The 11,874-nt window shown below is 38.5% G+C and overlaps 1 protein-coding gene across 1 annotated transcript in view; it reads right to left on the bottom strand.

Moving 5' to 3' along the window:
• col21a1 (collagen, type XXI, alpha 1) overlaps window positions 1–8,806 on the bottom strand; it is a 114,171-nt gene extending 105,365 nt beyond the window's left edge. The window contains exons 1-6 of the mRNA XM_073872801.1: window positions 8,650–8,806; window positions 5,926–6,056; window positions 5,182–5,742; window positions 3,053–3,218; window positions 2,726–2,954; window positions 2,296–2,469 (exon numbers count right to left, since the gene is read on the bottom strand). Coding sequence (XP_073728902.1) covers window positions 2,296–2,469; window positions 2,726–2,954; window positions 3,053–3,218; window positions 5,182–5,742; window positions 5,926–6,025 — 1,230 coding nt within the window. The 5' untranslated portion in view covers window positions 6,026–6,056; window positions 8,650–8,806. The remainder of the gene's footprint in view (window positions 1–2,295; window positions 2,470–2,725; window positions 2,955–3,052; window positions 3,219–5,181; window positions 5,743–5,925; window positions 6,057–8,649) is intronic.
• Window positions 8,807–11,874: the final 3,068 nt, after the last annotated feature.

The raw sequence follows: 11,874 nt of genomic DNA on the forward strand, positions 1-11,874 counted from the left end.
ACAAATCATGTCCAAAGGGGTGTCACCAACAAACCTCGCTCAAATGCCTCTGGGCGCAATTGGATAGATCTAAAACCAATCAGAGCGATGAAGAGGATGACGTATGCACTACCAGAGGGCTCGCCACTCTCGCTAAGACCCATTTGTTTAGCCACCAAAGTTGCAAGCTGGCATATCTGACTTTTGCCGAATCCAGTCGGTAAGACAGCGATAACATCTTTTTTTAGATACAAAGGCTTCAAGTGTTGTTCTTTGCTCTGGTTTTAACGAAAAGTTTAAATCACTTATGCGATATGCTGATACAAATGAGTGATGTTTCACAGCGGCATCCATCTGTGTACAAAATCTGCCTTACCATTCAACCCTATATCACGAAATTGCGTGACTATTTCACGCATGGACCAGCGTGACAATGTCACGCTTTGCCGCGTTTGAGCGTGTGCATGTCACGCTTTTCTGTTTGTGTCGCTCGCTGTCACGTATTGGTTACTCAACTTTTTTGTCCTATTTTCAAACCATTGTCGCTTCGGTTTAGGGTTAGATTTGATGCTTGTGTTATATGTCACTTTAAGTATTTGTCACTTTAAGTATTGGTTTATAAAATAAAAAGATACAATACTTATTCTTTTATATTTTCTAAACTTTAACCAATTGTCACCTGACGTTGGGGTTAGAGTTTGTTTAGGTAAGGGTGTCATTTTATGTAAATCTAACCCTAAACCGAAGCGACAATGGTAAGAAATTAGGACAAAAAAGTTGAGTAACCAATACGTGACAGCGACACAAACAGAAAGCATGACATGCTCACGCTCAAACGCGGCAAAGCGTGACATTGTCACGCTGGTCCATGCGTGAAATAGTCACGCAATTTCGTGATACTGGGTTGTACCATTGCTGCTGCGCTGTCGTCATTGTGTAAAGCCCACCCCAATGTTTCTGATTGGTGCCGTGATTTCTCGGCATTAGAAATGGGCTTGAATGGCCTCTTTGCCAGACTACTTGCAGGGCTAATTTAAATTTGCCAGAAGTTGTCTCGGTTTTCCCAGGCTAGAAGGAAACAGCAGTTTGAAAGGGAAGGTTTTAAATTGTTCTGAATAATTTTTTCTAGGAATCGGTCTAAATGGAGCTGAGATTTCAAAAAGATGTCCACCTTGTCATGCCAAGGTCCACCCTGTCAACTTTTATAAAAATAAACAAAATATTTTATCAAGTCTGCAAAACCTTATGTGTGTTTTCTTGATTGCTTAATTAACAAGTCAAGCAACAAATATATTAAGTCAAAATTTTAAACAAGCTAACCGGTCCTAGGTAGTAGGCTATTGCTAGAAATTTTGACAAAATATCTTTGTTGCTAGGTTTTATTGAGAAAAGAATGTCCAACTATTGTTTTATTGGGCAATAAATGTTTTGGCAACAATTTCATTGTAAAAAAGTGTTACCATTAACTAAAATGTGTTGAAAAAGGCACACATAATCTTTCTGCAAATATATATAATCACTGTTCAATTAAAAAAGTATGTATCCTATTTTAAATTTGTCCATGAGAGTTTTGACACTTTTTTGTGGTTTACTCGTACATTGTCTGCTTGCAGTTCATTTAACCTGATCTCACGAATTTCCGCGGCATAGTCACGGAATTCTCTGCTAATCCTTCCGCGACATTCCCATGGATCTCCGCACATTTCCGTGGCCCTGCCACGGACTTTCTTTTCCGTGGCATTCTCACGGATTGGTAACTCAACTGTTTTGTCCTATTTTCTTACCATTGTCGCTTCGGTTTAGGGTTAGATTTACATAAAATGACATCCCAAACACAACTCTAACCCCAACGCCAGACGACAATTGATTAAAGTTTAGAAAATATAAAAGAATACATCAGAAAAAAATAGTATAAACCAACACTTAAAGTGACATACTAACGCAAACACCAAATCTAACCCTAAACCGAAGCGACAATGGTTTGAATATAGGAAAAAGCAGTTGAGTAACCAATCCTTGAGAATGCTACGGAAAATAAAGTCCGTGGCAGGGCCATGGAAATATGCGGAGATCCGTGAGAATGCCACGAAAAAATGAGCAAAAAAATTCTGTGACTATCCCACGGAACTTTGTGAGATCATGTTGTTTATAAAATGTGTAACATGTCTAACAGGTTAAGGTTTCCTAATATAACAAATACAAATTTAAATGCAAAATCTTAGATTTTTATTTTGGGAAATGATAAAGTCCCAAAGGCACTTTATGGTGATTTTGACCCATATAGAATAGCGTCCAATATGTCATTAACATACTTACAGGTACGGTTGTTTCTTTGCTGACATACTTTCCAACCTGCGTTTTTCCATTAATAAAAATACCAACAGGAGGCTCCAATGCCAAAGTTTCGATTTCAAGATCATCAACATACAGGGTGACGTCCTCTTCTGTTACTAGAAGACGTAGTTGATGCCATTTTTCATCAAATAGTTTCTGTAACATAAATAAAGCAGAATGTGTGTTTATCTACTTGGCTAGTTTAAAAACCCTGCATTGGATTTTTCTAGCCTGGTAAAACTTGTAAAGCATGTCTCACTGAGACACCAGTATAATACACCATTATCCCAAACTGGGAATTCCAGGCATACAAGAATGAAATAAAATCCTTTGCTGGTTGCCATCAATTGGGTCATGTGCTAACTAAGAACTGGAGAATTTGTTTCATACATTGAGCATGCTGTGTATTTACCATAGCAGGTGTTTTAGTAAAGACCACCGTTTGAGTTCCACTTGCTGAACTGCTGGTTGTTGTGAATATCACTGTTCTGTCTAATCCATTTAGAGTAACTGCCATTTGAGGCTTTTCATCTTTGGTCTGTATCCTCCATAGATCCCAGTTCTCCATAACCACAGAGCCTTTGTACTTCAGGGTGGACACAAAAACATAGGATGGTGGAAGTCCTCCTGGAAACAATGTCCTATGGACATTAAAATGAAAATGCTGTTTCAATTCAAGTGACCAAGTATTGTGATGGTGCTCACAACAAACAGCAACAAAACTGTAAAACATCTTTACCTAGTGCTCTCACTAAGGTCAACTCGGGACGTCACCTGGTAAGCTTTGCTGCCATAATATGATCCTTGTGTCTTTTTGGTTTTTTTGGCCAAGTTTAGATGAAGAAGAATGTCAAATCCCTTCTCATCTCGAGAATCTATGGAAATCTTTGTTGGGCATACTGTCTCTGTAATATGTGAAAGATAGAAAACAACATTATTTAGCACACTATTGTATCAGTACTTAAAATTAAATAAATTATAAACCTGTTAAATTAAAGTCAATCATTTGTGTCTTGATGTCGTCGTCAAGTGAATTTCAAGGGGGAACAGAGTTCCACCTCAAACGGATTAAATTTTTTGAAATGGAAAAGGAATTATATTTAAACAACTTCAAAGTATTTAAAAATGACTGCCTATTTTAAGTTTTTTTATTGCAACTATTATTTTATAAAGCATTATCAAGATTGTCAAATGAACTTCAAAGTCACAGTGGCACGGTTTCATTTCAGATTTTTCCTATTATTTAAAATATCCATTAACTAAATATTAAAATTTTCACACTTTACTTTTTTCTTTAAAGAAACGTGCCAACTTTTTTGGGACTTATTCATCGTATCCCCCAGTGTAAGATAACTCCATACATACCCTTTTTATCTCTGTGCGTGACGTAACTCTGTCTGATGCAGCTAGCCTAGCTTAGAACAAAGACTACAAGTAAATGGCTCCAGCTAGCATACTGCTCCCAATAAGTGATAAAATAGTGCCAACATTTTCCTATGTATACAGCATGTTGTCATTTGTATAGTCACAGTTTGTATAAATAACAAGGTCATATGAGACACAGCCATCTTTTAGTCATATACATATTGGAAACTATACTGTGATTAGCGCAACACTTGCACAAACTCTCTCAGGGCTTCTCAGGTGCTGCAAGCAAATCACTTCGCCCAAGTAGCAGTGCTTTGCCTTTGAGAATCTTGTTCCCAGTATGTATACGATTAAAAGATGGCTGTGTTTCATATGACCTTGTTATTTGTACACGCTGTGACTACGTATACAAATCACAACATAATAGGAACATTTTGGCGTTATTTAGTCAATTATTGGGAAAAGTATGCCAGCTGGAGCCATTTACTTCCAGTCTTTGTGCTAAGCCAGGGGCACAGAGATGAAAGGGGTATGTATGGACTTATCTAACTCTGGTGGATAGGGTGAATAAGCTAAAGTCCCAAAAAGTTTCAGTGACTTTAATACTAAAAAAAAAAACATACTTATGAGGAAACAAACATTTTTTACTTTTATTATTTATTTGAACCCATCTAAGAAGTAATCTAAAATTAATAATAATACATTTGTCTAATTTTATATCATAAAAAAAGGAAAGTATGGTGAAGGGAATGCCTGGAAGGGGTTAAATATTTATGAAATGCACTGCTTTATTTTATTTGGCCTGGAGGCCGATCTAATAAAAGGTTTGTAGTTGAGGACCTTGGCGTTGAGCACATTGTGCAAGTATGCAGTCCGAATAAAGAATGTCCCGACCATTACAAATACCAGTCAAGAGATGACCCACGTCCGTTATAAGATACCTTGATCATTAACTTTTCCAGTATCTGGAAGGATATTTATCACAAGCTTTTAAAATCTTAACAAACTTTTATGAAGAGCTAATTTCTTTTTTTAAGTTGCTGAGCAATCTATTGTTAAAACAGAAATGTTATGCTTTCCTTAAATTTCGTAATTTGGAAATAATTAATCTTGGTATTTGATATATCCCTTCTTCTCCACCAATCCTACATTTATTTTTGTGCTACCTGTGCTTTTGAACAGTTTTTGAGAGGTTTTAGCTTGGAGCAAGCTAAACAAACTTATAAATATAATTTTTGTTTAACAAAGGTGCATTAGTGAAGTATTAATAAAGATTAGTTGTAAACTAACTGTGATTTAAGAAGAGAGATGACATGCATGCAACTCAGAGGTGGAAATGCCGTAAACCTGTCTCCATTGGTACATGACACACATGAAACTGCATCTTTTCATGGTGACATGTGAAAAAGATTCCACTAATGGATTTTAAAATGCAGCCACTGAAATATAAAAGTGCCAGGGCCATGATTAACTTTAAAGGATGAACACACAGAGGCTTACCTTCGCACAGCTTCTGCCTAATAACTTCACGGATCTTTGCGATTGCTTTATAGTCTTTCACCGAGAAAACATAGGTGGATGACGGTTTGTTGGCAATGGCCCTGAGCTCCGCCTCCTCCGTCTCAGACCCGACGCCGATTGCGAAAATAATTATGCCCTTTTTCCTCGCTGCCTCCGCAGCAGCCATAACTTCATCTTGGGACTTCCCGTCCGTCAGAACCACAGCGATTTTTGCAATGCCGTTTGGACCTCGCTCAGAAAAGGCAAAGAGTTTGTCGCTGGCAAATTTGATGGCCTTCCCTGTGTTCGTGTTCCCTCCCATATATTCTATAGACTCCATGGCCTTGATGAGGTCACGGCTTGAGAAGTGTTTTCCCAGCGGTATATGTAAGAAAGGTTCATCGCTGTATTGCACTACCCCAACCTGGGTGAACTTCTGACCAATGTTGAAACTGATCGTAATATTCACCAACCATCGTTTGACAATCTCAAAGTTTACGTCATCCACGCTCCACGATCCATCCAGTATGAACACTAAGTCGCTTGGTGCCGTCCTGCAACCTGAAATCGAGGAAGACAAAATAACAATGTTGCGTGTACTCGAGCCGGTCATTTATTCTTACCCAATCAGACTATGAAATTGCTCTGTATTAAGACAGGCAAAATGAACACTGCATAATGAGATGATGTTATTAATAGTCTTCATGCAACGTACACTTATGGGGATGAGAAAAGCACGCTTACTTAATCTCATGTCCTCATCTTGTGCTGTGCAAAACAAATGTAGGCGAATGAAGTAAAGACACCAAAAAACAAAATGCATGGATCTTGTTTTGCTACCCATGTTCCTGAAGTACCAAGCTCCAGTTTAGCCCCTAAAGAAAGATCAAGATAAAACATGCATTTCTTAGATGTCTTCACATTAATGTAATTTGCAGATTTGCAGTTGTTGAAGCTTTATAGATTCTGTAATAAATTTAAAGCATGCCGTTCAATGTAAGCATTCCAACCAAGACAAGTGAGCCACATTTGTATTGCCTTTGTTGCGCAGAGGATACAATGATGTCAGAATGAGAAACAGGCATGTAATGCAATGCTTCTCTAATTTGAGCAAATAAATTCATCATCTCACTTAATTCTCACCTAGGTGAAAAAATGTTTTTTCTTCTCACAGTCTAATATTAAGTTATAAGCCATTAGCAGGGTGTATCCCCTGAAAATGAAAAGCAGAGTGGCCTTATCAAAAGGTGTGGTCTTAGATCCGGCCTAAAATTAGCTGTATTGGCTCACCTGTTCATCTGACGATTCATTTTAAGATGAGTTTAATTTAGCTTAACAGTCTAACCATGCAGACTACCACGTAATAGTTTGAATTAGCTCTTCATCTGACTCAACTCTCTGTTGAAAACGGTTTGCTTAATTGCTGTTTGCAGCACAAGAAAGACATTATAACAAACACACAGTAATAAATGAAGACCAGAATTGCTCCCTTTAGAAACAATGGAGGGGTTTATGGTCTGCTGATTGGTAAGATCAGAGTCCCAGTGCGAATTACTATCTTCAGCCGATGAAAGAGAAGCGTGACTGGAACATGCATGAAATGAAGCATTCATACCCCCATCAACCTCACAGCATGTCTCTCAGCTTGCTAGTTACATGGGGTTTTCCAGTCATTCTCCTAAAGCTGTATTAAAAGTTATGATGGAACTGGACCTCATGCCAGTGCTTTCCAAAGCCTAGCACATAGGGAGGTATGTGGACTGCTTCGTTATTTTCACAAGCATGTCTGCCCCATCACTCCCACCCTTGACTCACACCCCCACGCACTTTTCCTCCGAAGTGTATATTTCAAGTAAACTTCCAGTTCTGGAGACTGACCGAGCTCATATGCTTTGGAGAAAGCCGAGGTCACTTTTGGCCTGATAGATGAATGCTGCTTTGCAATGCATCAATATACTCATAGAGATGGCAGACCTTGCACATAAACTTGCAAGACACATGCTCCTGCCAGTCTGTATCTCCAGACATATGGCTTTTCTCTCTACCATGACCTTCTCATTGACCTGAGAGTTATTAGAGGCCTCCAGACAGTTTACAGTTTCATTCTCAGGTCAAGATGAAGACGACTTTGGAAAGGTAAGGTAGCTGGAATGCAGCACATTTGAACATCCAACGCTCTGAAAAAGAATCACACTCCCTGAATTTAGCCAAACCTTTCCTCAGTAGGCATCTTCCAAAACACGACGTTTAAATCCCCGTGGAATGTTTCAGTGAGTAATTCATTCTGCTCGTAGCGATACTCATGTTAGATTTATTTCACACTGATGGGTTTCATCCAACTGGATGTGGGAGGCAGGAAACCCTTGCTGAACAGCTGATTCCTTGCTGTCCTCCAGATGAGGCGTTAACCTCTCTGTACTTGAAGTGGGAAAGATGCCAAAAACATTCTGCCTTTAGTCCACTTCCCAGGAACACTTTTCTCATGCAGTTCTAATTTTATTCCCCCTTTTTTTTTTAATCTACTCTTGATTTATTGCGAATGGCTTAGTTTGGATCGGTCATCTACATGTTTTTAACTGGCAACTATTGTCTTAGTAAAACCTTTCTGCCTGTTTTCCATTGCAAACTATAAATGTACAATTGTAAAGCAGTGCTTTTCAATACCAACATCAACAACTGCTGTAGGGCATGCACAATTAGTTTGCCAACATGAGGGGAAAATAAACAAGGGCCAAGTTCTTCTGGCTTCAATGAACATTATTATATATTATATCAGAGACCATTAAAATGACTTTACATAATCAAGTTACAGGGGGTTTCCACCACATTACGCACATTAGCGGTGTTGGTTGGTATCCCGTTCTGATGTTCGCCAGCTCCTCTCACCAGTCTTTTTAAACCACCGTCCTTATCCAAACAAGGGCACGAAACAAGTCATGATTAAAGAGAGATACAACATTTCCTTAGTTTGGCTTGCATGTCTACCCATGTAGCACGGTTGCAAGACAAAGCCCAGCTAAATAATTCCATTCATTCTTTACTTGTGACAGTCGCATGAATAAGGAACAGATAACTGTACCTAATGACTTCAGTGTGCAGGTTGTCAGCCCCGAAAAACTGCATGATCAAAGATTTGCAAAGAAGCTGACAGAAACAGCAAAGCATGTAAGGTCCTGTGCACATGCAGTTTACATTCGAATATATTATAGCATCTGCTGATGCTTCGAACAAGTCAACAATGACAACAACGCAAGCCACCAAAAATAAAAAGGAGCATTGTTCTCAGGAAGTCTTGGCTAAAATTTAAACAAGCTTTTTTTACAAATGACTTCATCAGTTGGGATAGCCATGAGATAATGACATGCAAAACAGTAACTTATGCATGCTAGTAGCAGCCAGAAGAAAAGAGCAAAATCACAACAGTTTAAAAGCATAACATCATGGTTAGGAGAAAAGACAAAGATTTACCAGAGCTTGCTGTGCGTGGACCTGGACTCTTATTGAATAAAAATCCCCCTTACTCACACTGTCTGTTGTCCCATGGCCAGTGCTTTGTAAAGCTCAGGGTTGGAGGAGCAAAGTTGCAGATGTGAGACTTCCCTCCCCAGTCACATCTAACTCTCTCTCTCTCTCTCTCTCTCTCTCTCTCTCTCTCTCTCTCTCTCTCTCTCTCTCTCTCTCTCTCTCTCTCTCTCTCTCTTGAATACAGAGATTGAAATAAGATGCAGATAAGGACTCCACTAAATAAAAGAGTGGAGGACTCAGCCCCCTTTTGTGGAAGCAAAGGGAAAATTAAAGTAATTCTCATATGCTTCCAAGGTTGGATTGTGTAGGAGAGTCGAGAGGGTAAATACTGTGAGGGGTTTTGAAAATGAGCTTACAGATTAAATAAGGGAATATCCTTTTTAGATTCTCTGAGAATAATTTGTGAAGACATATACTGTTGCCTGCTTCTGTACTTTCACATAGTTTGGATCTTGTCTTGTCTTCTATAAGCCTTTGGAAAGATTGAGAATTGCATTAAGTGAAAGTGTTGATAATATTTATTTATTTATTGTCCTTTTAGAAATACTTTTTGTATCTTTTTGCACCCCCAGTCATCATCATCAACAACAACTGACCAATTCAAACAGACATCAAAATATTACAATGCATTACAATTACAATTAATATCCAAAAACAACACCCTGGTCACAAAAACAAGATCGTGCCATAGATGTATAATGACAACTATGATATCACAACAATTTGTTGAACACAGCTTAAGTTTTGTGTCAGTGGTTAAAGCACTTGAACAAGGTAATGTATTTGCTCTGGGACTCTAGCATCCTGTTAAATTAGATATAGTTTATAGTTTTAATGCAAGACATGATCAGGGACATGCCATTGTTTTCTCTAAAATGTCTGATTTATTGAAATAGATGTATTGCTGGAAACAAAATATCTTGAGTTACTCATACACTTGAAAGCTAAACATTTTCATGTTGTGATGTTGGCACTAAAAGTACCATATGTGCTTTTCAACATCATGCAGAAGATGAGAACATAAAGATGTTCTGGAAAATCACAGTAAGCTTTCTGGTAAGTTTTCTGGGCTAATCTTTCTAAATGCTCCCATAAATTGGATCATTTCGACCATTTATGTGGCAGAGTTCATGACAGTGAATCAACTGTAGTTTAATCTATTACAGTTTAATATTTTAAAATCAAATGTCAGAAATGTCTGGAACCTCATCTAACAATTTAAGCAAAAAACGAAGGACAGATTTAGGAAAGTAGAGGACATTAAAGTGCACATTTACCGAACTGCTTACTGTGTTAAAAGGAGCTTTGAAATCAGTATATGTGTGTAGACGTGTAAATTATTTAGTTAAGTATGCAAGATTTCAATAGCTTCTGCTGAATCCCACACAACCTACAGCAGTACATAAAACCGACCTAGAAGATATAAAAAAGTTTTCAGTAGTTAAACTGAATCGTAACACAATTTACACTGCAGAATAAACAAGCTCTGTTTTTCTTTACACCCACTATAGAGCTAAAGAGCTTTCAACAAGTAATTCTAAGAAATAAACTCCCACATCCTCTTGGATTCAATCTTGTCACTGTCAGCATTTTCATTAAAACTCACCAAAGCTTCACAGAAGCTAAATAAACACACCTTCTAAGTAGGGCTTCACGATAAATCACATGCAATAGTCATGCGCATCTAGTCAGTAAAGCCGGTTCCTTAATTAGTAGTAAATCACCACCACCTGCTTTCAGATGGCGCAGTGTTTACTAAACAAAGCTGTAGTTCACTGACAAGCTTGGCCATATCGATATGTCCGCGATAGATAACGCAAAATTTCTGCCGATTGACTACTAATTAAGGAACCGGCTATACTTTTTTTCAGGTCTGATCTGTGATGTCAGCCAGTTTTCTTGAAAAACAGGTGCATGAGGAACACAGTGCAAAGGCTAAGCCCACCTGACAGACCAACTTCTTGCTTGACACATGTGAAATGTGGGAAAACCATGCCCATAATTGATGTTTTAACAGTTGGAAGTCCGAAGAATGCCGCTGTAAATAACAGGCCTCTTCCCACAGGGCTTCTAGTAATTGAAAGGTACAGCTGGACTCATGTGTCATATTCTGTTGGGTCTGGAAAGTGGCAGCAAAGGCAAAACCATGAAGGAAAGACCATATTTGATCATTGAGTGGGCAGAAAGGAATAGTAGTGAGGCGTCACTGCAATCATGATGAACTGCAGCGTGGTTATGTAGCCTGGAACACTCAAGCCAACTATTATCAAATGAGGAAACTGTGGAAAACATGGACAGGCGCATTGAAAAGCATGAAGTATTTCAAAAGTATCCCACGACATTCATAATAAAGATTTACAAAGAAACCCATGAAGGAAAAAGTTTTATGGAATAGAAAATGGGTAGTTTACCAAGTAAAATAGACCTTACACCGTTCTGAGAAACTGTTCGTGTGGCCTGCTTATTTTGATATGCATCCATTAAAGGTTTGTTGGCCTTTTAATCTAAGACCAATTCTGCTTAAGAGTATGGGAAATAAAATTTCCTACTGCTGATACAAATACACAAAACAATCTGGGTTTTAAATTTGTTGTGTTAGTTGAACCACTTTGAATTTTGGCAAAAAAATGCACCCTCTTTGTTTTGGCATGGCACACCAGTAGCACTGTAATGGATTCTAATTCCACACAATAAACGACAATGAATGTGATCGCTTCTGCTATATGTCTGGGAGATTTGTGTGGTGTGTAGCAATAACAAGTGATTAGGCTGACAGAAAGACAGACAGAAAAAGGCAATAAGAGTTTCCATGGAAGGAATTGGTGCAGTGTTTCAAGAGAGAACACGGAGTAAGCGAGGAGCGTGTACGGTCTTGTGCAGGGAACACTGTTGGAGGACAACCCCGTAACTCCATCACGTACCTTGAGAACCGGCTGTTTTGCGAAGCAAAAAGCCAGTTTCTTCTAGGAAAATGTTTGTCAGTCATTACCAAAGAGGTTTCCGAAGTAAAATTACTACACAGTTATGTAATTACAAATAGGAAGGCCAGAAAGCACACTCTGCTGAAATAAATAAATGGTTATTTTCAGGGCAGTCAGGGGTCACCTTTCGGGAGCTTGGCAAGTCATTGCTTCACAATTTTGTTTAAAGGCAGATTTATTGATTTAC

Source organism: Misgurnus anguillicaudatus, chromosome 11 (genome assembly GCF_027580225.2).
Source record: "Misgurnus anguillicaudatus chromosome 11, ASM2758022v2, whole genome shotgun sequence".
NCBI classification, from domain to species: Eukaryota; Metazoa; Chordata; class Actinopteri; order Cypriniformes; family Cobitidae; genus Misgurnus; species Misgurnus anguillicaudatus.